The sequence below is a fragment of the Oncorhynchus clarkii genome, chromosome 27 (genome assembly GCF_045791955.1).
Source record: "Oncorhynchus clarkii lewisi isolate Uvic-CL-2024 chromosome 27, UVic_Ocla_1.0, whole genome shotgun sequence".
Taxonomy (NCBI): domain Eukaryota; kingdom Metazoa; phylum Chordata; class Actinopteri; order Salmoniformes; family Salmonidae; genus Oncorhynchus; species Oncorhynchus clarkii.
In genome coordinates, this window is record NC_092173.1 from 23,501,518 (window position 1) to 23,526,660 (window position 25,143).

The 25,143-nt window shown below is 42.2% G+C and overlaps 2 protein-coding genes across 3 annotated transcripts in view; both read right to left on the reverse strand.

The window, feature by feature from the left end:
- Positions 1-462: 462 nt before the first annotated feature.
- Positions 463-14,603, reverse strand: LOC139385931 (dapper homolog 3-like). Its single transcript, XM_071131230.1, has 4 exons — positions 14,373-14,603; positions 9,828-9,960; positions 2,363-2,476; positions 463-2,184 (listed from the first exon to the last, which is right to left on the reverse strand). Exons 1-4 carry the CDS (start codon positions 14,601-14,603, stop codon positions 704-706), a joined length of 1,959 nt encoding a protein of 652 aa, XP_070987331.1. The 3' UTR covers positions 463-703.
- Positions 14,604-24,356: 9,753 nt separating this feature from the next.
- LOC139385537 (protein Aster-B-like) overlaps positions 24,357-25,143 on the reverse strand; it is a 30,237-nt gene continuing 29,450 nt past the window's right edge. For both annotated transcript variants that reach the window (XM_071130678.1, XM_071130679.1), the window contains one exon: positions 24,357-25,089. In XM_071130678.1, coding sequence (XP_070986779.1) covers positions 25,000-25,089 — 90 coding nt within the window. In that variant the 3' untranslated portion in view covers positions 24,357-24,999. The remainder of the gene's footprint in view (positions 25,090-25,143) is intronic.

Here is a 25,143-nt window from a genome sequence, read left to right on the forward strand (position 1 = left end):
ACACTGAAAGCAGTTTAGGCTGCCAGAGAGAGACTATGTCTAACAGGCAGCTCAATCCTGATATTTTTGTCACTAATTGGTCTTTGATCAATCAGATCAGCTATGAATAAGATCTAATGTGAAAATAACTGTATTTATGTGTGAGAAATATCCAGCAGGTTATCTGGTGTCCACTATTCTAGGTTGAATACTAGAAAGTGTAAAATGAATCACATGGCCTAAAAGACCACAACATCTTTATTTACAAACTACATTCATACAAACAAGGCCACAGGTAGGTATTTACAGAAATGAGTGTGTTGACCACTCACTATAGTCACCAACAGGGCCAGTGCTATAGACATGGGCTTCAGGTTCAGGTGGTGGTGGTGCAGCTGAGAGAGGAGAGGTAGCGGTTCACTTTCAGGTGTCCATATGTGACATGGCAGTGTTACCATCAGAGGATGACTTTCAATGGTTAATGCAGAGTTAATGCACAGTCTGATGGTGAAATGTGGTTTAGCTAGATGATATCATGATACTGATCTTAGGCCAGTTACAGACATCTGAGTTTTTCCTGACGGTAAAATAGCTTTTGATTTTATGACAATGCTGCACGGACCAGCAGAGGTAGACATTAGGGTGTGAACTGTAGGTGATGTAGGTTGAACCATCAGACTGTGCAGGATATGGGCAGTAGAAACAATCAGTGACTGACATATTTTCAGACTGTTGTCATGACTTTGAGAGAGCCGGCGCGGAATCGCAGAATCTTCTTCTTCAGGGCATGAGAGGCTTTGATTTTAACAAAGGCCTTGGGCTGCGTGGAGTCCTTTGAGGAGGCCTGAGGTGAGGAGTAAGAGGAGGAAGAGGAGGGGGCCAGACGAGGGGGCAGCTGCTGGGGCCACACCAGCCCCCCCTCATCGGAGTCACTAGAGAGGGAGCTGGAAGCAGGGGAGTACACCTCACTCATGCTGAACTCTGACTCCCCAGGGGCAGCCTGCACACGGCCCTCCTCTCCCCGACACAGAGGTGCTCTCTCCGGGTACTCTGAGAGGCGAGGCTGGGCATGGACCTGAGAGTGGTGGTTGGGGTTTGCATGAGAGCAGGCTTGGGTGTAGCGGACCCTACGAGGTGGGCATCTGTGGGCCTGCTCACCTTGGGTCTCCCCTTCCTCCTGGCTGAGCTCCAGGGTAGAGCACCAGCGTTGCCCCCCAGCGGTGTTGTTGTGCTGGGGGCCTGTGTGTGGACCCTGGCACCTCTGGTGCTGGGGGCGCTCGGCTGTGCTGTACCTGTGCTTAGGGAAAGCCCTCTGCCCCATCAAACTGTTCTCAGACTGGGAGCGGCAGGTCCTGTCGTCAGGCTTCTTGGAGCTCTGTCCCTCCTCATGACTCTTCTTCCCCGTGGCCCTGGCCTTTGAGCTGCTTTGGTCTGGGGACACAAAGATTTGGCTGGGCTTGGAAAGCTCTGGAGGATAATGTGAGGGGGAGTATTCTGGAGGATAGTGTGAGGATAGTACAGGGGCGTGGCATGCCTGCCCAGGAATGTACTGCGCTCTGACAAGGTGTTTATGTGAAGCTGGGGAGTGGGACAGTGGGTAGTGCTGGGGGGAATCAGACTCACTACTTAAACAAGGGTCCATTGCTCCACAAGGGGGGTCCAGGGAGGGTGGATGCCCCCCGGCCAGGGAGTGAGGTCTGGAGTGAGGGTAGGGTAAAGACAGATAACAGTCCTCCTCCATGGATGGGGCCTCTCCCCCCCACGCCTCCCTGTCTAGAGGGTCACACCCCCAGGCCTGGCACTCACGGTCAGGGTAGAGGTCCTGTGGGTCAGGGATGCAGTGCTCAGGGGTGTGAAGAGGGGGTTTCCTTTGCAGGCTGCTCTGCCTGTTAATGCAGGATGAGGAGGAGATGGAGGGGTCAGGCCCCAGGCTGGTACGAGGCATGCAGGGCCGGGGTGAGAACGCGTAGCGATGGATGAGACCAAGGATGTAGCCTTCTACCCTCAGAGCCTGCTGGAAATCCTCCTCAGTGGCCTGGTCCTCCCAACCCTGGGCAGAGTGTGGGTCCCACTGCCAGGGCTCCTCAGCCGTCACCTCCTCAGCGATGCCCTCCAGGGGTGGATAGGGGGCAGAGATGGAGTGGGGCACAGTGGCACGAGGGGCTGGCTCCATCAGACTCTCACTTGTCAGTTGGAGGGCATCTTCTGTAGATGGAGAGCACAGAGAGAAGTTGTGTTTGTTTTACTACTGATACCAGTACCTAATGCAACTATAATAACAACGTAATAAAGTAAAGACAGCCCATGGTATTGTTGATATGATACCATGAACCCTATTGGGGTTGAAAGAGAGCTGTTGATAGTGAGAGTGAGCTGAACTCACTCAGAGACTTGGGCCTCTCAGTGCTGCTGTAGCCCCAGCCAGAGGGGGGCTCTGGGAACTCAGAGGGACAGGAATGCCCCTTTGGAGACTGGCCCTCACTCGACTCATAGAACCCTGGGAAACACAGATGACGTCACTCATTAGACCTCGGCTCTTTCAGGCTTTCTCAAACCATATGTTGACAAACTAATTTCTGACGTCTCAGCTCTTTCACAAATCACAGAACCAATAACAGCAGAAAGTAGGGCATACAAACATTTGTTCAAACTAATGAAATGTTAAAGTCATTATACATGTACTTCAAAGAAATATAGGGCCACAATTAATGTAAAAAGAGTATACAGAAAATATAGAGAACATGAGTCAAACACACAAAAAAATTGTGTTACTACATTAAGAAAAATATAAGTACCCCATGCCCCTCTTATGTGGTTCAGGGGTTAAAGTTCTGAGGTCAGACATTGACAGGTGGTAGCATAAGAAGTTGAAAAATAAAAGGAGAGCTGCACACTCTAGGAGCTCGGATGTAATAATTTAATAACCTAATAACCAACGTTTCGACAGACAAGCTGTCTTCATCAGGGTATTATCATGACACAAGACAAGACCCAGCTGCAGACACAGGAGGCAGATGGTTGGAGTCTTACAATATGTGTTAATCCAATAGGGCAAGGTAAGAGAATGGTTGTGGACAGGAAAAAGGGTCAAAACCAGTTCAGAATCCAAAAGGGCAGGCAGAATTAAGGTCAGGGCAGGCAGGATGATCAGGCAGGCAGGAAAGTAGTCCAGAGTCAGGCAGGGGCCACACCGGGAAGAGTATCAAAAAGAGAATAGCAAAAGGAGTACGGGAAAACACGCTGGTTGACTTGAGTAAACATACAAGACGAACTGGCACAGAGAGACAGGAAACACAGGGATAAATACACTGGGGAAAATAAGTGACACCTGGAGGGGGTGGAGACAATCACAGGAACAGGTGAAACAGATCAGGGCGTGACAGGTATAATGACAAACACTGCGGGTCACCAAATTATTTTTCAATCTTCAACATAGAAATGCTACCAACATTTTTCTATTGATACATGTTACAAATGATGGAGTCACGCATGATTCACTGAATGATATTTTGAAAGAGGAAGTAAAGTACTTTAAGAATATGTTTTCGTTTCAGTCTCCTCCATCTCCACGAACCGAATTGTATGGATTTTTTTCTATTAATAATGTAAAATTAACATCTGTACAGAAAGACTCATGTGAAGGCTAAATTACAGAGGAGGAACTTCTTGATTCAATGAAAGCCTTTAAGGCTGTGAAAACTCCAGGGCTGGATGGCATACCAGTGGAAGTATATCAAAAAAATGTTATATACTCAGAGGACCATTATTAGCATTTTTTAACCACTCCTATATAAACAGTAGATTATCGGACACACAACAAGAAGGTCTGATTTGATTATTACTGAAACAGGATCCAAGTGGTATAGTGGGGAAAAATGTATTTAGTCAGCCACCAATTGTGCAAGTTCTCCCACTTAAAAAGATGAGAGAGGCCTGTAATTTTCATCATGGGTACACTTCAACTATGACAGACAAAATGAGAAAGAAAAATCCAGAAAATCACATTGTAGGATTTGTAATGAATTTATTTGCAAATTATGGTGGAAAATAAGTATTTGGTCACCTACAAACAAGCAAGATTTCTGGCTCTCACAGACCTGAAAATTACAGGCCTCTCTCATCTTTAAGAGGCTCCTCTGTCCTCCACTCGTTACCTGTATTATTGGCACCTGTTTGAACTTGTTATCATTATATAAGACACCGGTCCAGAACCTCAAACAGTCACACTCCAAACTCCACTATGGCCAAGACCAAAGAGCTGTCAAAGGACACCAGAAACACAATTGTAGACCTACACCAGGCTGGGAAGACTGAATCTGCAATAGGTAAGCAGCTTGGTTTGAAGAAATCAACTGTGGGAGCAATTATTAGGAAATGGAAGACATGCAAAACCACTGATAATCTCCCTCGATCTGGGGCTCCATGCAAGATCTCACCCCGTGGGGTCAAAATGATCACAAGACCGGTGAGCAAAAATCCCAGAACCACACGGGGGGACCTAGTGAATGATCTGCAGAGAGCTGGGACCAAAGTAACAAAGCCTACCACCAGTAACACACTACGCCGCCAGGGACTCAAATCCTGCAGTGCCAGACGTGTCCCCCTGCTTAAGCCAGTACATGTCCAGGCCCGTCTGAAGAAGAAGATTGGGAGAATGTCATATGGTCAGATGAAACCAAAATATAACTTTTTGGTAAAAACTCAACTCGTCGTGTTTGGAGGACAAAGAATGCTGAGTTGCATCCAAAGAACACCATACCTACTGTGAAACATGGGGGTGGAAACATCATGCTTTGGGGCTGTTTTTCTGCAAATGGACCAGGACGACTGATAAAGGAAAGAATGAATGGGGCCATGTATCGTGAGATTTTGAGTGAAAACCTCCTTCCATCAGCAAGGGCATTGAAGATGAAACGTGGCTGGGTCTTTCAGCATGACAATGATCCCAAACACACCGCCCGGGCAACGAAGGAGTGGCTTCGTAAGAAGCATTTCAAGGTCCTGGAGTGGTCTAGCCAGTCTCCAGATCTCAACCCCATAGAAAATCTTTGGAGGGAGTTGAAAGTCCGTGTTGCCCAGCAACAGTCCCAAAACATCACTGCTCTAGAGGAGATCTGCATGGGCCAAAATACCAGCAACAGTGTGTGATAACCTTGTGATGACTTACAGAAAACGTTTCACCTCTGTCATTGCCAACAAAGGGTATATAACAAAGTATTGAGATAAACTTTTGTTATTGACCAAATACTTATTTTCCACCATAATTTGCAAATAAATTCATAAAAAATCCTACAATGTGATTTTCCGGATTTTCTTTCTCATTTTGTCTGTCATAGTTGAAGTGTACCTATGATGAAAATTACAGGCCTCTCTTCATCTTTTTAAGTGGGAGAACTTGCACAATTGGTGGCTGACTAAATACTTTTTTGCCCCACTGTATATAAAGATCCAGTCCATTAAAAAAATTGGAGGCCTCTTACACTTCAGTGTTTTCATAGCTGATTTTGAAAAGGCTTTTGATAAAGTATGACTGGAGTTTATATATACATGCCTAGAATATTTACATTTTGGAGAATCTCTTATAAAATGGGTTAAAGTTATGTATAGTAACCCTAGGTGTAAAATAGTAAATAATGGCTACATCTTAGAAAGTTTTAAACTGTCAAGAGGAGTAAAATAAGGTTGTCCACTATCGGCATATCGAAATGTTAGCTGTTAAAATTAGATCCAACAATAATATTAAGGTACAAAGGTGTCATTGTACGCCGATGATTCTTGTTTTCTTTTAAAACCATTATTAGAATCCCTCCACAGCCTCATAGAGGATCTAGATAATTTTGCTAACCTCTCTGGTTTTAAACCAAATTATGATAAGTGTACTTACTATATTACGTATTGGATCACAAATAAAATGCAATTTTTACATTACCGTGTAGTTGACCAATAAAAAGGTCTGACGGAGATGTGGACATACTCGGTATACAAATCCTGAAAGAAAGAAATGATCTCACTCCAATACATTTTTATAGAAAGTTAGAAAAAATAGATTATATATTGCTACCATGGAAAGGAAAATACCTGTCTATTTGTGGAAAAAGGGGTCTGTAAAATGTATATAGGTTCAGACATTTTGTGAAATAGCACAGTTACAAATAGAAATCAAACTGGATGGACAACAGAAATAGAGGAAGGACTAAAAACAAACAAAATATAACTATTGTAAAATAGATTGTTTCTGTAAAATGTGTATAAGTTGTATAAACTGAAGGTAGAAGCCTAAGTGTTATTGTTTATTCGTTTACTCCAATTGGGGGAGGGGTGGTAGGGTTTGCAGGGCATAATAAGGGTATATTTAAAAAAAAGTGTATGTATATATGTATGCATGTATATATATATGTATATGTATGAATGTTTATGTTTATGTATATATAGTATGCATGTTTATGGATATATATATTTACCCAAAACATATATGGGGGATTGGAAATTATGCAGACAATTAAATTGATGGAAGCAACAATCTATATGCAATATTAAAGCTGATCCAACCCTTAAAAAAAACATAATAATTAAAAAAATATGTTTTTATTTTTATTTTTTATAAACACTGTGGGTTACTACTTTATTTAGTGTCAAAGAACACACAGGTGTCTGAAATCATGGCTGGGTATGGCTTGATATCATTTTTTAATTTACAGATATGAATAGAACACATAAAAACATGAATGGATAGCGTACAATCATAGATACAGTTTGGCTACATATGCCTACAAACATTTACAATGAATAGCAAAATCACAATAATCACTAAAATGGCTTCAGATCAAAGTCAACTTTGAGACCGAAGGGAGCAAAGGTCTTAAAAATCCAGGCAGCCTCTCGTTTTAACAATAAATTGCCAAGGTCACCTCCTCACCTAGGGAGGATGCCGAGTTCCATGCGGATATAACGTAGGAACAAAATAGAGTGGTTTGCTTCCAAAAAGTGGGCTGCTACTGGGTACAGTACGTTGAGTTCTTGCACCTACTGGTGCTACTATGCGCTTCGTTTTACCCACATAATTTTTACCACAAGGACAAGTTAGAAGATAAATAACTGCCTTAGTGGAGCATGTGATAACACCTTTGATTGGGATCTGTTTTCCTGTTTGGGGATGTTTGAAGGATCTACATTTGTAAGTGCCATTACATTGAGCACAGCCATTACAGTTGTAGTTTCCATCCGGTAGAGGTGCAAATAGATGTTGTGGAAGGGTATTTTGGGGTGGTAAATCAGAGTTTACCAACTGATCTCTGAGATTACTATCAAGGGAGGGTCCAAAAACACAATACCGATACTGACAACGGATCTTAGAATGTGTCAATGTTTGTGAATGATTCCCTTAATTTGTTCAGAGCACTTTGAATAGTAGTAAGAGGGAAGAATGCTTCTTTTGTGAGACGGTCCTTGAAAGAGATCATATCTCGATTTGTTTTGGATTTTCTCAACGACAGTATTAATCTGACCCTTTTTGTACACCCTTTCATTTAATTTTCTTTGCATCTCAGCCATATTTGATTCGAAAGAATTGGCTAAAGGGGAAAACTGTTTTCAAGGGAAACTGGGGACAGCTAAATGCCCTCAACAAACTGTATCTATGATTGTATGCTATCCATTCATGTTTTTATATGTTGTATTTATATATGTAAATTAACCAATGATATCAAGCCACACCTGGCCATAATTACACACACCTGTGTGTATCCTTTGGAACTATATAAACTAGTGACCCACTGTGTTTGTCATTATAAACTGGGTGGTTTGAGCAGTGAATGTTGATTGGCTGACAGCCGTGGTATATCAGACCATATACCACAGGTATGACAAATCATTTATTTTTACTGCTCTAATTACGTTGGTAACCAGTGTATAATAGCAATAAGGCACCTCAGGAGTTTGTGATACAGTATATGGCCAATATACCAAATCAATCAATATACCAACCATATCAAATCAAATTGTATTGGTCACATGCACATGGTTAGCAGATGTTAATGCGAATGTAGCGAAAAGCTAGTGCTTCTAATTCTGACAGTGCAGTAATATCTAACAATTCCCAAACAACCACCTAATACACACAAATCTAAAGGGGTGAATGAGAATATGTACATATAAATACAGTGGGGAGAACAAGTATTTGATACATTGCCAATTTTGCAGGTTTTCCTACTTACAAAGCATGTAGAGGTCTGTAATTTTTATCATAGGTACACTTCAACAGTGAGAGACGGAATCTAAAACAAAAATCCAGAAAATCACATTGTATGATTTTAAAGTAATTAATTTGCATTTTATTGCATGACATAAGTGTTTGATCACCTACCAACCAGTAAGAATTCCGGCTCTCACAGACCTGTTAGTTTTTCTTTAAGAAGCCCTCCTGTTCTCCACTCATTACCTGTATTAACTGCACCTGTTTGAACTCGTCACCTGTATAAAAGACACCTGTCCACACACTCGATCAAACAGACTCCAACCTCTCCACAATGGCCAAGACCACAGAGCTGTGTAAGGACATCAGGGATAAAATGGTAGACCTGCACAAGGCTGGGATGGGCTACAGGACAATAGGCAAGCAGCTTGGTGAGAAGGCAACAACTGTTGGCGCAATTATTAGAAAATGGAAGAAGTTCAAGATCACCCTCGGTCTGGGGCTCCATGCAAGATCTCACCTCGTGGGGCATCAATGATCATGAGGAAGGTGAGGGATCAGCTCAGAACTACACGGCAGGACCTGGTCAATGACCTGAAGAGAGCTGGGACCACAGTCTCAAAGAAAACCATTAGTAACACACTACGCCGTCATGGATTAAAATCCTGCAGTGCATGCAAGGTCCCCCTGCTCAAGCCAGCGCATGTCCAGGCCCGTCTAAAGTTTGCCAATGACCATCTGGATGATCCAGAGGAGGAATGGGAGAAGATCATGTGGTCTGATGAGACAAAAATAGAGCTTTTTGGTCTAAACTCCACTCGCCGTGTTTGGAGGAAGAAGAAGGATGAGTACAACCCCAAGAACACCATCCCAACCGTGAAGCATGGAGGTGGAAACATCATTCTTTGGGGATGCTTTTCTGCAAAGGGGACAGGACGATTGCACTGTATTGATAGGAGGATGGATGGGGCCATGTATCACGAGATCTTGGCCAACAACCTCCTTCCCTCAGTAAGAGCATTGAAGATGGATCGTGACTGGGTCTTCCAGCATGACAACGACCCGAAACACACAGCCAAGGCAACTAAGGAGTGGCTCCGTAAGAAGCATCTCAAGGTCCTGGAGTGGCCTAGCCAGTCTCCAGACCTGAATCCAATAGAAAATCTTTGGAGGGAGCTGAAAGTCCGTATTGCCCAGCAACAGCCCCGAAACCTGAAGGATCTGGAGAAGGTCTGTATGGAGGAGTGGGCCAAAATCCCTGCTGCAGTGTGTGCAAACCTGGTCAAGAACTACAGGAAACGTATGTTGCAAACAAAGGTTTCTGTACCAAATATTAAGTTCTGCTTTTCGTCAGTGTATCAAATACTTGTTCTCCCCACTGTATATGGATGAGCGGCTAAGGACTGTGCCTAAGAACAGCCCTTAGCTGTGGTATAGTGGCCATATACCACACCTCGTCTGGCCTTATTGCTTAAATTGTACCCTGATGAAGACAGCTTGTCTGTCGAAACATTAGTTATTAGGTTATAAAATTATTGCATCTGAGCTCCTAGAGTGTGCGGCTCTCCTGTCCTTTTTCAAGTATTCTACTCTGCTAGCCAGCACCTTGCCTAAACAGGTGTGCATTTCTTTTGCCTCCAGGTTGCATGAGGAGTACCTGAGCTGGGCCGACTGTCCATCGTGTCACCTTGGGTCCCCTCATAGATGACATCATCTGTGTCCACTCTCAGCTCACAAACCTGCTGTTCCAGTGCCAGCATTAGCCCCCAGGGGGAGCTCTGGAGCGCCCTCTGAAACAGACCAACACGCTGGCATGATAACACATACACTAGACATACATATTTATAAGTCAATGTGAATTATGACCAAGTGTAGTAATTTTTCATACATTTACCTGGATGACCAAAACACACTATTAACCTTAAACAAATAACCGTATACAGAATGTTTTATTCACACCTTTGGATAGTGGTCGTAGTATAGGCCTATACACATCAGTGTGCATGGCTGCATGCATGCTACTATAGCCCAATCCCAGTTATGTAAGATACCTGAGGATGCAGCCAGCTGGAACATGAATAATTCACTGTAGTGGGAACTGTGTCGAGATGTTATTTTTGTGGATGCACATGCAGCAGGACACACACATCTCATACACCAGGGGGTTGTTTAATCAGCCAGGCAATTTCAGGTCATCTGAGTACTCACAGTCAACACACACTATGCATGGCCTCCCCAGCACGCACACGCACACACACTTCAATTAGCCTGTTCTGACTTTTGCTGCATTAAATTATGTAATTAACAGATGTCAGCAAAATGATGTGACACTCTACATTACAGAGTCTTGGGGATGGAGAGGCTGTTAGACAACTGACAGGAGACGCTTCACTGTAGAGTGTGTGTGTGTGTGTGTGTCTGAGTGTGTGTGTCTGAGTGTGTAGTGTGTCTGATTGTGTGTGTGTGTAGTGTGTCTGAGTGTTTCTGAGTGTGTGTGTGTGTGGGGGGGGGGGGGGGGGCTTACTTAAAAAAGGATGTAGCTGTACACTGCTGGGATGCAAATTATTCATTGAAAGTTACCAAGGTTTCAGCAGTGTGGCGGGGAGGGGAAATGATTCCATACAGTATGTGGAGCGTGCAGTGACAGATGAATGAAAAATACAGCCTGTCATTTTGGCATTACAAGGAGCCAACCTTCACATGAGCCAAACCAGCATCATACCAATGAAAGCTAACATAATGAGCTAGAGAGTATAAAAACACTCCACATACTGTAGATCTCAACTTTCCTATTCATATCGACACTGAGTAAAAAAACAACAAGCTGCACCATATCTGGCCATCAGGATGGCTGTTTTTTTGGTCACTCAGCAGCACTGGAATAATTGCTGGGATTCTGGGTGCTTTGTCTCAGACAGATTAGAATAGATCAGTTTGATAGCGGCGCTGTGTTTATGAACAGGCAAAAGACCGAAGCCAGGCTGTCCGCCTAAGCATTCATTATGCAATAAAACCTATTGGAGAGATGTTTTCTGCCACTAAACTAATATCAAATACAAAACCATTGTATTATGGTGGTTCCTAATAGGAGAGTGGAAGAGATCTCTAGGTTTTTATATCTACCTGAGTCCGAACAAAATAAATAATACGAGGAAGGAAGGAAAGAGAGAGAGGAAAAGAGAGAGGAAAACAGTGTATTGGAAATCAATTTATCCGTGACACACTTTCACAAAATGGATCATTAGGCCTAGGTCCTCTGGCAAGCTATCCTCTCACGGATAGAACTAGCAGACACTGTGAAAGGCTGGCTTATTAAAACGTAATGACACAGAACACAAACAAAGCTTTGAGGACACACAAACAAACATACAGTCAACATACTGCTGACTTCCAGAGTGTGTAGCTCTGGAGGGATCTCAAGCGGGCTCCCTTTCATGTGATACCTTTGATTCTGCCGCATTATTAATTGACGCCTCCTGGCTCCCAGATCTCATACCGCACACTGCCTGTCATCATTACTATTTGACTGCCTCCTGTGCTCTCTCCATTAGAGAGGGGGATGGGAAGGGGAGCAGCCAGGCAGCTTTGTGGCAGAGAGCCGGGGAGCCATGGAATCAGGAACACAGCCCCACTATAATTAAAGCAATGTTGTGACTGGCACCAAAGGGAGAGGACTGTGGGAGGCCGGAAACTACTGCTATACAATACCACCCTGGCCCCCACTACTCCACCGCTTGACTAAGCCACCGTTCACACACAGACACACATACGCGCACACACACACACACATGCATGCATGCACACACACCATGTTTACATAACAGGCGTGAATGGGGCATGCAGGCTGCACACTCTGGCCTCAGTGGCCTGCCTCCTCAGCAGGGACAACTGGCTCTGAATGGACTCTATCCAGCTTGACTTCCCAATCAGTCAGTCAGTGCTCAGGTGACACAGCTGCTAAGAGCCTCCAGCTCAGGTGGAAGCTAGGCTAATGAAGAAGGGGGATGTTACAAGAACAAAGCCCCAGGCCCAGGCAGCTCTCACCCACCCAGACATCAGTCACTCACCGCTGAGAGGGGTAGTCTCACTAATGATGTTGCCCTCTATGGAAGACACATGGGCACAGGACATCTTAGACATGCCAAAATTACCACAAACTGAGGCCAAGCACATACATCAATAGAGACACAGAAGCACACACACACACACACACACACACACACACACACACACACACACACACACACACACACACACACACAAACACACCACACACACACACACACACACATGCCCATTCAGTGAATATGAACACACACAAAGGCTAGCTAATGATTGAGATCTTCAAACACACACAGCAGGGTGTCTCAGAGTGTCTTGTGCTTTACCAGCTGCTGTCTGGCATGGCATGGCTGTCAGCAACTTCACACTGGGTCATTATAAACAGGACAGGTGGCCCTGGGGCCAGAGCCCCTGCCAAGGGAACTGTCCCCCCCTCCCAGGAGAGGGCAGCATGGGTCAGTTGCTTCTGTGTGAACCTGTCTTAAAGCCTCCACACAACATTGACTCTCTACATGCAATATGAGATTGGGTCCAGTGGTGAACATGGAGAAGTGATGTTTGGGTTGGGTAGATGAGCTGAATAGAGGTGGTTCAATTAGACCTTGATGTCAGATCATTCTCCAACCAATACTCCCCAAGGAATTTTCTGTGTAATTACTTGCATGCTTGGATAGACAATGTAGTTAATATCCATCGATCCAAATGACAGATCCCTCTAATGGACCGACCAGAATGACTTGATGAAATGCGCACTGCACATTGTGAGAAAATATGCAGCATTTAGGGGTACTCAGTCACTCCACGCACAGTCTAAGAAATATTCTTTACCATCCCATTCGAAGCAGAGACAGTTTGCTCTACGTTGACATCTCATTGGTGATCTGTTTCAGTTGTGTTTTTAAAGTTGCGGCATGATTCCCCTGTCTGCGCACCGAGGCCCTTGGGTTCATTAGTATTCTGCTCCATATGCGCCCATTGTTTGTGCCGCGGCCGAGGAGAGGAACGCGGGGGAGGCTGGAGGAGAGGAAGGTGGCTGATTTAATTGCTTTCACCCTCTTTTATATGAGCTTTCTATTGAAGACAGTGGGACGTGTGCGAGTCGAGGGTGTAGTGTAGTCTGAAGGCTACTAAACCTACGTGTATTTTAGAGGATAGAGGGAGAAAGTTGGGCATAAGGAGAAAATTGTGACATCCCATTCATTCCAAAGAAAATATGTATTATTTGAAGAGGTTTTAGTTTTTACAGAAGCCCATTAGCTCTATAATAGGCTAATGCTATGCGTGTGTAGTAGTTGCCGTCATGGATAGCTAGAGATATTTGTATTATTATTTGGGATGACATCGGTTGGATGGCCGGATTCTCTATACGCGTGGTGATAGCCTACTCATTTGAGTGGTGGGACACGGATAACGCCTATTTCTGGCAGCATAATCATAGGCTAGTTCCCATAAGGACGTCGAAAATCTCCACATGCGAAAGAAACGTGCCTCATAACTTATATGTATGTACATTATATATGATGCTATGCTATTAATATCACATAAATACATAGGCCTGTCAACATAGATTTAATAGAAATGTAACTGTTCATATAGTCCATCATCTCCCGTTATAGACGAATTTGAAAAAGAAAAGTCAACGAATTAATTTGTATAAACACTTGCTAAGTAAAATACCACATACATGTAGGGCCATGCAGGGAACAATGGGTAATTAAACGGTGGACCGCTCCACCCCCCATTTCGTTGCTCCAAGGCATAAATCTGCGCCCGAAGGATGGGAACGATTAGATCCTTTCAGATGGGGATACCATTAATCAAGTTAAGTAACTTGCAGATAAGTGTCGTCGCTGAACAATAGGCGCACACCACCAATGCATTGTCCACTAACGGCAAAAAAATAAGTCTTATTTTATATAGGCTATGTAATACGCTACATAGCCTATATAAAATTAAAAAAAATTAACCGGTAGTCAACAAAGCATTGGTGGTGGGGGTTAATCGCGGTGGTGACCGACCACCCTGGGCAAATAACCATTCTGCGCACTACAACGATGTTTCCACGAAGTATATTTGCGTACCTATTTGCCACAAAAAAAGCAACAATGTCCAAACTACCTCCATCTCTCTAACTTCTTACCAGCTGACGTCTCAATGTCAAGTTTTCTTGCCCCCAGCTGCTGAAACCCGATAGCTCGTTCCTTATGGAATTTTCGAGCATGGGCTCCCCTAGAGCCAGAGCACCGAGGACCAGGCACTCCTGCCTCTGCTTGCTGAGCTCCAGCTCACCGAGTCCGGCCAGACTGGCCTCCAGGCGATCCTTATTCCGACTGCGCTCCGCAGTCATTGGGAAATTAAAGGCATGATACATGGTTCCAAAACCTCTTCCAATGGTTTGATAGAAAAACCTGAATTACTTTCAATATTTATTTTACAAAAAGGTTTTAACTCCACTCCGTATTTTACATGTTTTTTTAACCCCGGTGTTGCATCCAATTTTGTTCTTCATCGCACATGTGGATATCCATTCTGCTTTCTTTACATTCGGCTATAGTGATGGTTGCCTATTTGCAGCAAGGTGACTGTGGCTGTGGGCTAAACCTTTTCTATTTCGCAGCTGCCAGACGTAGAATTGTGTGCTCCGCCCTTCTTCACACCCTATTGGCTCTTATATAACAGTGATGATTAAAACCGGGACGGCATCCACCTCTTGCAATCATGCCTCAACTGTCATGGGATGAAACATTGCCGTGTCTTGATGGGTTGGCTATAGCCCATTCCCTATGTATGTTCTCACTACTTTTAAGCACTACACATCCACCCCAGCCATGCACACTCGAATATTGTGGGTTGAGGCTGGCTGGATATCTGGTTATCCTGTCGATGGCATGCTTTACTGGGGCATATTGAATTAAATATGACGATAAATAACAAGGTCAAGAGATATGGAGAGGCCATCAACCCTTTATTATCAACGGTTTCTTTGGGCATATCCCAGAAAGCAAAATTAAGTAAAACATATATTTCTGAATTATTTTCTAGACGTTGACATCAACGGTGCATTTTAGGTGCTGAATGAAAGATGAAAAGACATCGAAAATACATATTTTCCAGATGTTGAAAATACAAAATGACTTTGACAATACGTTTTTTTTTTTGTCATTTATTCTATGGCGAAATTTAAATTACACATACATTCTCAATAAAGTAAGTGTTATATCACAATATATTTTCACAAGCCATTTAATATTGGAAAGAGGAGCCAACTGAAAATTGTAACAGAATATTTATTTTTTCTCCACCTGTCAGATCCAATTACAAATCTGAACCCATTATAAACATCTATGCTTTGGCTAAATATAGCCCAGTCGGGGATTTTTCAAAAGGTTTAAATCTGGCAGCAATGACGTCAAAATTTAAAGAATAAACCAACAGACCACTTCAACTGGAATAACATTCTCAATAATGGTTACCAAATACTTATTTTATTGCTACGACTGTCAGCCTATATGTTGTTGTTTATCTACCTTAGTTGAATGCACTGATTGTAAGTCACTCTGGATATGAGCATCTACTGATTGACCAAAATGCAAATGTAAAACCAAGCAATTGCAAAGCATGCTGAATATCATTCTAAGGAGCTCAGCCCCCAAACAAGTACCAATTTTGGTCGTTGCAGACCACATCCAAAACTGAAGGAATCATAGACTTCTAGGCTATGTTTCACAAGTTTTAACATCACAGTACAGTACGGTACGGTACAGGACAGTAGCGTTTTATTCAGTAGAGTACAGTAGAGTACAGTACAGTATAGTTTACTCTACTTTACTGCCCTGTGTACTGTATTGTAATGCAGGGGTTCCCAAACTTTTTCACTCAGGCCCTCCTTCCAGCATTGGGGAATATCCCATGCACCCCTGCGCATCAGATGTATTTCTATGGGCACAAGAATTGTTCATGACACAAACTGTTCCCACCCCTCTTGTTGGCAGAGAGAACATTTTGCAGGCTGAAAGCTTATTACCTGTAATTGTACGCATTTTGTCATGGGGTGCAGAGAACATTTTGATGTTTTAAAGCTAATTTTCTTGCAATTCTATACATGTGATAGTTGAGTGACTCAAACATTACAATCAATTCTATGGGATGAAAAGCCTAGCTAGTTTCTGACAAGTTATACATCACTTTCTAAGGTATGCAATGACTAACATGACAAGAGAAAAACTGATGATACACTACCCAATTTTGAAATTGCACCTTGTGCTTTCTACTATTACAACTTTCAAGAGAAATTGAAAGCCGGACTGAGTTCCTTAAAATTATTATTATTATTATTTATTTAATTGGATTAGGACCCCCGTGCCCTGCCTGCCGACCCTTCACGCCCCATCACTGTTTGGGAACCACTGGTATAATGTAATGTATTCTGCTGTATTCTACTGAGCTCTGTTGTGCTGTACTGTACTGTCCAAACTTGTGAAACATACGTAGATGCATTTAATTGGTTCAGATTTGGTCCGATCCAGACCAAATCTGAACCAATGATAGACGTGTATGTTTGTGCCAAATCAAGTCCGGTCCGGACCAGATCAAATCTGATAGATGTCTATGTTTGGGCCAAATATACGCCGGTCCGGACTGGACTTCTGTAAATGTTGAAATCAAGGCCGGTCCAGATCCGACAAAATCTTAACCAAACATAGACATCTATTATTAATTCAGATTTGGCCCAGGTCCGACCAAAATTGAAATCCTTAGATGTTGAAATCAAGGCCGGTCCAGACTGCACCAAAAATAAAGACAAAAAAAAGACGTCCTAAACGTTGGTAAATGCTTAGTCAGATCTTTGAAAGCAATTCATCATATCAGAATGGGTCTGAATCTGAAACATCCAACAGACCATCCCACACAGCCTAATGCCTCCTTCTGCCCCCACACAGCCTAATGCCTCCTTCTGCCCCCACACAGCCTAAAGCCTCCTTCTGCCCCCACACAGCCTAACGCCTCCTTCTGCCCCCACACAGCCTAATGCCTCCTTCTGCCCCCACACAGCCTAATTCCTCCTTTTGCCCCCACACAGCCTAACGTCTCCTTCTGCCCCCACACAGCCCAACGCATCCTTCTGCCCCCACACAGCCTAATGCCTCCTTCTGCTCCCACACAGCCTAATGCCTCCTTCTGCCCCCACACAGCCTAATGCCTCCTTCTGCCCCCACACAGTCTAATGCCTCCTTCTGCCCCCACACAGCCTAATGCCTCCTTCTGCCCCCACACAGCCTAATGCCTCATTCTGCCCCCACACAGTCTAATGCCTCCTTCTGCCCCCACACAGCCCAACGCATCCTTCTGCCCCCACACAGCCTAATGCCTCCTTCTGCCCCCACTGGGTCTGAGCCTCCTGGGGACTGTGCGAGCACGAGAGGAGCGTCTGCGTCCTGGTAATATGATGATAGACGATATTTCAAACTATACAGATTGAGCGTCTGAACCCGCTATTTACAGCTTTCCTCGGCAATGACGTAATCACATTCACTTGATGCAACAACCAACAATGCAAATCCCTTGTGACGTCATACCCATTGAACTATAAAAAGGGACTGCACTGCATCCCTCATAATTTAGACAATCTTTTGAAACTATCATGTATTCAATAGTTTTATACTAAATCAGAAACATCAAGAGTAGCTGCGAAGCAGATGTGGTTCCATTCAGAAGCAGATGTGGTTCCAACTACAGATGTGGTTCTATTCTCGGGCCAGAATGAGAAGTTACACCCAAAAAGTTGCTTCAGTGACCAATAGGGGCTTTGGTTGGGCAATATTTGTTTGGCAGGCCAGCCTTGACAACCAGGGCGGCGGCCTCAAAAACACCTTGAGTGCCTATTGCTTGGTCAACAATCACCCATTAAAAATCTGGATGATTTTCCAATTTATTTCTTAATAAAAATAAAAAAACGATCTATTTATTTAAATAAATAAATATATTTTAATATAACTTCCCTTTGTTCATGTCGTTATTTCTTTGTATGTATTTTGTTTAATTCAAATATTGTTATTTTTAAATAGTTATTTAAAAAAATATATTTTTTATACTGAACAAAAATATAAACTCAACATGCAACAATTTCAATGATTTGCTGAGTTACAGTTCATATAAAATCATATGAAATCAGTCAATTGAAATAAATACATTAGGCCCGAATCTATGGATTTCACATGACTGGGAAGGGCCATGTGTGAAGGGCCATGGCACAGCCATGTGTGACCTGGGAGGGCATACCGAGTTGTTGTAGAATAATGCCTGAAGCAGGAACATAATTGCATTACCATGGGCAACCTGAGGGTTAAATACTGTATATCTCCCCTGGGCAGATACTGGGTGTAGACTGAGAGAATCTGCCATGGCTGAATGGGTTGCGTGAGATCCGAGCAGCGTTAGTTGCAGCACTAACTGTTGCAACAAAGTTGGAAGCACAGAATCATCTAGAATGTCACTGTATGCTGTAGCGTTCAGATTTCACTTCACCAGAACTAAGGAGCCAAAACCATGAAAAACAGTCCCAGACCTTTATTCCTCCTCCACAAAACTTTACAGTTGGCACTATGCATTGGGACAGGTAGCGTGCTCTTGGCATCCGACAAACCGAGATTCATCACTCCAGAGAACGCATTTCCAGTCCTCCAGAGTCCAATGGCGGGAAGTTTTACACCACTCCAGCCAACGCTTGGCATTGCTAATGTTGATCTTGTTTGCGGCTGCTCGGGCCATGGAAACCCATTTCATGAAGCTCCCGACTAACAGTTCTTCTGCTGAAGTTGCTTCCCAGAGGCAGTTTGGAACTCGGTAGTGAGTGTTGCAACCGTATTTACACGCTACGCGCTTCAGCACTCTGTGGTCCCATTCTGTGAGCTTGTGTGGCCTACCACTTCGGGGCTGAGCCATGGTTGCTCCTAGATGTTTACACTTCACAATAACAGCACATACAGTTGACCGGGGCAGCTCTAGCAGGGCAGAAATTTGACAAACTGACTTGTTGGGAAGGTTGCATCCTGACAGTGCCACATTGAAAGTCACTGATCTCTTCAGTAAGGCCACTCTACTGCCAATGTTTGTCTATGGAGATTGCATGGCGGTGTGCACGATTTTATACACCTGTCAGCAACGGGTGTGGTTTAAATAGCCAAATACACTAATTTGAAAGGGTGTCCACATACTTTAATATACATAGTGTAGGTTGTTATCATCCAAGACAGTAAGAACCCCTGAAGCTAGCTTATTCATCAAGATAGATTCCTAAACTACTGTATGTTCCACTCACCAATGGTCCCCTATTTGCCTTGCATGTACAGTTGAATGTTGCATGTACAGTTGATGATGTAGTTCTTGTTGGCTTCATCAAGAGGAAAAACTATTTTAAAAGAGTAAACTTCACAAATCTTGAATGTTTTTGTGCAATACTTTTTTATTCATACTTCCCATCTCTACTTCTCATCTACCAGAAAACCATTTTATCTTAGTTTCTATTAGGCAAAGTTCTCGGCAAGTCAAAACCCACGCACAGCGCAGGTTTTATTCTCTTGTCAGTGTGTGTACACTGCAGATATACACAACGTATACTCACAGTATATATATATATATATATATATATATATATATATACACACACACTATCATTCAAAAGTTGTCCTTGTTTTTGAAAGAAAAGCACATTTGTTGTCCATTAAAATAACATAAATCGATCAGAAATACAGTGTAGACATTGTTATTGTTGTAAATGGCTATTGTAGCTGGAAACGGCAGATTTCTAATGGAATATCTATATAGGCGTACAGAGGCCCATTATCAGCAACCACTCCTGTGTTTCAAAGGAACTTTAGCTAATTCCAATGTCTCGTTAGCAGAATCATTAAATAGTACCCAGAAAACACCAATCTCAATGACAAAAGTGAAGAGGCGACTCCAGGATGCTGGCCTTCTAGGCAGTGTTTAGTAGGTGCTATTGAATGAATCTGCCAGTTGAGGACTTGTTTCTCAAACTAGACACTTTAATGTACTTGTCCTCTTGCTCAGTTGTGCACCAGGGCCTCCCACTACTCTTTCTATTCTGGTTAGAGCCAGTTTGCCCTGTTCTGTGAAGGGAGTAGTACACAGCGTTGTACGAGATCTTCAGTTTCTTGGCAATTTCTCGCATGGAATAGCCATTTCTTAGAACAAGAATAGACTGATGAGTTTCAGAAGAAAGTTCTTTGTTTCTGGCCATTTTGAGCCTGTAATCGAACCCACAAATGCTCCAACTAGTCTAAAGAAGGACAGTTTTATTGCTTCTTTAATCAGCACCACAGTTTTCAGCTGTGCTAACATAATTGCAAAAGGGTTTTCTAATGATCAATTAGCCTTTTAAAATTATAAACTTGGAGCTAACACAACGTGCCATTGGAAAACAGGAGTGAGGTTTGTTGATAATGGGCCTCTGTATGCCTATGTAGATATTCCATAAAAACTACAATAGTCATTTACAACATTAACAATGTCTACACTGTATTTCTGATACATTTTATGTTATTTTAAATGGACAAAAAATTTGCTTTTCTTTAAAAAACAAGGACATTTCTAAGTGACTCCATCTTTTAACGGTAGTGTATATACCATGAATAAATCGAATTAAGATACATTCTACAGCTCAAAACAGGACAGAAAAACATACATTAGGTTTCTTTTTGAACTGAGCTAAACCAGTGAGATAATGCCAAGACACACTTGTAGAACGTTGCTATACATTTGTTCAGGACTACTTTTGTGCGTTAGCCAGAGATTTCAGTACGAGTGGGACAGCGCCTTGCTACTGCTCTAATCGTAACAGCAAGGCAGATTTCAATTCATGTAGTCAGTGAAGCACAGAATGTATGCAGTGTTGATGACAACAGAATGGCGCTGTCAAGACAGCTTTAGAGGAAGAATAGCTCAAGAATAGAATCATACAATCATACTTGGTAATGCAAAAAACAAACAAAACAGATCTATGAGAGGTCATGGGTTATATTTTTTTAGATAGTAATGGTGATTGAGTGGAATGTTGAATAATATGATTGAATATCCAGTGTTTTCTATGACAGGTCACTGTAATAGAGATGAAAAAACTAAAATCTAAACACTCGATCTTGAACTATCATCCATAAAGTCTATGAATACTGTTACAATATGGTATAATGCTTGTTGTTTAAACAAACATAAACGATACCCTTATGACTAAGCACCACCATAAGATGTTTACTCATATGACACATAACATGTTAGAATTCTGCATAACAGCTAATTACATACTCATAATCTAGTTGTAATGTTTTGTGGTATTGCCATGAATTGCAGAATGAGATTACTTTAAGTTAACAATTGGAATGAATAACAATGAATACACCCATTTTATGCAGACATTCTAGATGCTAACATGATGAACCCATGGTATGTTACCATATTTCTTTCAGATTATTTGAGATGGTCCATTTTAATGACTAAAATAAATACAGAAATCCAAGCAATTTTCTAACTCAAAAAGTCCATACACTTTAAAAAGAAACAAAGCATTTCAGTCACATTTTCACATATGAAATATAATCACATATTTAAAAAAGAAAACTCACCATATCTTTCAGTATAATATAGCTGGATTGTGAAAGTCATTTCTATAAAACAGAAACATTTCCAACCACTGTGATTCAGATGTTAAGATTTCCATAAATGACCAATAATACACCTTGCAATATCAAGAGTCATCATATGACACGCCAGGAGAGCAAAGCCTAAAACATGCTTTCAGGATAACAACTCATTCACTAACTGGAGTCTTGCGTACAGTCTGTCCAGGAGCGATCACTTAATCAGTAACTCACCAATGCAACGACAGCACACATTACAGCAGGGGGGTCAAACATACTCAAACAAACTCAATATACTTTGTGTGTAGAAATTATACAATGGACTTACATTCATACAGTTTCTTGACCAGCTCGCTAATAATCACCGAAAGGAAAGCAAGACAGAGCATCGAAAATTCTAAAATCAATAGATAAGAGGACAAATTATTTTGCCAATTTTGATGGCGAGGAAATATAACCCATTTTCAAAGCTGCCCTCCAGACCTCGTTGAAGAACGAATGTGGCCCCCGGGGCAAAATTTGTTTGACATCCGTGCATTAAAGAGATAGATACCCACTCCTCCAACGTCCACATACAACCCACTCCTGTCCTGTCAAACCCTGAAATATCTAAGCGAGTAACACAAAGCTGGCTGGAATTGCTCTTTTGGGACTAACATTGTCACATAATTACATCATCAAGTGAATAGAAATGTGTTGAATGGATGCTTGAGACATTTTTTTTTCAATCAAAGATACAGAGTAAGCATTCTATGTTGGGTACAAGAAATACTTTCTAGAATGCAAAAAGGGCTTCCCTTTCCCTATAACATAATGGCTGAAATACCAATGAGTTTCTTTCATTAACCTATTTGGAAGATCCATAAAGTGCAGTACTGTTTTTATTAAGTGCTTTTATTACTGAGCTCCTGCCGCAGCTAGGGGTTACACTTCTTCAGACATTGCCTAGCTGAGGTTAATCCAGCAGGTATTTACTTGCCTTTCAATAAATCAATGATAAATAAATCAATGATAAATTGTTTTGGTTCAATTTAATGAATTGTGTACAGATTCCAACACAAACATTGGACAGGGAGAGTGGAGGTGGGTGTATGATTTGGAATAAGTGGGGACGCAGATTGTTGATAGGATAAGCAAAGAGGGGGTGTGTGGTTGAGTCAAGCCACTTGGCACACAGAAATGACCATATGGGGTTGATTGTAAACTGTTAGCCAGAGAGGCTAATGCAAGGCTGCATCCAAACGCGTGGGCATGATGAAAGGCAATTTGGCTACATCATGTACATCATGAAATGTTGAGACACATCCAAGTGTAGAATGATAGAAATGTCACTACAAATTAACACATGTGCACCCACACGCACACACAGAAACATACAGTACACTCAAGCACACATGCACACTAGACATGTCACAGACATATCTGGCATGCTTTTCTGAAGAAACATTTTTCTTTATAAATTCTTGAACCTGCCTAGAGCTCTGATAACTTTCCTTTTATACATAAATAAACAATAAATATCTGCAATGTGTATATATCTTGAAATATATAATAAATATACATATATTTCAAATATATTTATATAATTCTTTCCATCGTCAAACATTTATAAGAGATATAGTCACAGTTTAGTAATAAAACACTTACATAAGAACACAGGTCTCCCTAATTGTCTGGCTGCAGTATCCCTTTTTCAAGTATCAATGACTTCTTAGTCTGCATGCTGTCTTTTCCCACAGAAAAGCCTACTGCTCAATTTGTACTACATTCTCGGGTCTTACGGATCTGTACAAACTCATTTAGATAAATGTGCAACAAATAATGGAACTGTGTGCATAAAACAAGTCACTAGTAACTGATAAATGAAAGCTCTGTATTGTTGCCGTACTGTAAAAGTAGCAGTGACAATAAGTTAACTAATTAATAAATTGATAAACATGTTTAGGCTAGCTATCATTCTTAAACATTGGTCAAAATAGTTGATAAGTCTGATGGGCAATTGACTGCATTACCCAACTAGTACAATAGTTGTAATACAACAAAGCTCATTCATAAACCTTCAAGAAGACTCTAAATTCCACAAATTCCTGTTGTTAACAGGAGATCCATTTGTCACCAAGCATGGATGTTTTGACGCACCACAATACATATCCTCTCTATCTCCAATAACATCCTGAAATCTTTTAACTTTTCTCTGTACTGAGTACCTGTGAGAAGGACCCTGATCCACCTAAATCAATCATTATTCATATTCCAACACAACAGACTAGCTCTAGGTGATTAGGGAAACCAGCCCTGATGCACTGTTGAGCACCGGTAAAAACAAGGCAGTAGAGACATTTCAGTGGAACTGTGCTTCCACATGCACACACACACACACATACATATACATATATATACACACATATATATATATATATATATATATATATATATATATATATATATATATATATACATACACACACACACTCTATAATATTCTTTGCTGGTGATCCTGCTACTCTAGAGCATGGTCTGTGGCCAAGATCAGAGGGTTTAATAAAAGGGACACTGCAGCGTGGACCTTGAGGAGATGGTCGGTTTGGAACAGTCAAGGGAGTGTAGAAAGCCTAGAGACTGTAGGACCCCTTTTGTTCCTCTTTAGACACTCACAGAGCAGGAATGGAACCACAGACAGACGCTCATCGAGAGGAGTTAAGGTGAGGAGTAAAATCACATGCTGAGCTTTTGTTGTCCTCTATTCCCCACACGGCAACGGCTGATAGGACGATGTCCTTCCAACATTAAAAGACAAAGAAAAATAAGAGACAGAAGTGGGGTCAAGGTAAGCTGGGCTGTCACCTTCCCACAATGCTTCAGTGCTGTGGGAACGCCACTGTTAATTTCCTTTCTGTGATAGGTGCACTTTCTGTCCATAGTCTGACTTGCGGGGTCGTGACCTCTGTGAGCTGAGGGGGGGGGGGGGGGTGTCAGCAGGCAGCCATCCCTGTCACACTGGGCCCAGCTCGCCTCGCGGTCGGTCGATCTCTTGTCTCTCTTTGTTCGTTTGCATACTTACACACAAACAGCTCCTATATTGCACACCCTGCCCGCATGGCCTAAGGTCGTATGTCAGTGGTAACGGCTTCTTTTCCCCTCAGCTTCTGAGCTGTAGTCCCTTAAGTCAATGCCCCTTTGAAGGTTCGATAGAGAGTCTTTCATCTGTAGAGAAAAACAGAACAAATTAAAACACCCCAAAGAACTATAATCCTAGTT

Coding starts and splice junctions, on each gene's coding strand:
- LOC139385931 (XM_071131230.1), bottom strand. CDS start 14,603: ATGTATCATGCCTTTAATTTCCCAATGACTGCGGAGCGCAGTCGGAAT. Junction 2,477..9,827: donor GGACAGTCGGCCCAGCTCAG/GTACTCCTCATG, acceptor TGTGTTTCCCAG/GGTTCTATGAGTCGAGTGAG. Junction 2,185..2,362: donor TGAGAGGCCCAAGTCTCTGA/GTGAGTTCAGCT, acceptor CTCCATCTACAG/AAGATGCCCTCCAACTGACA.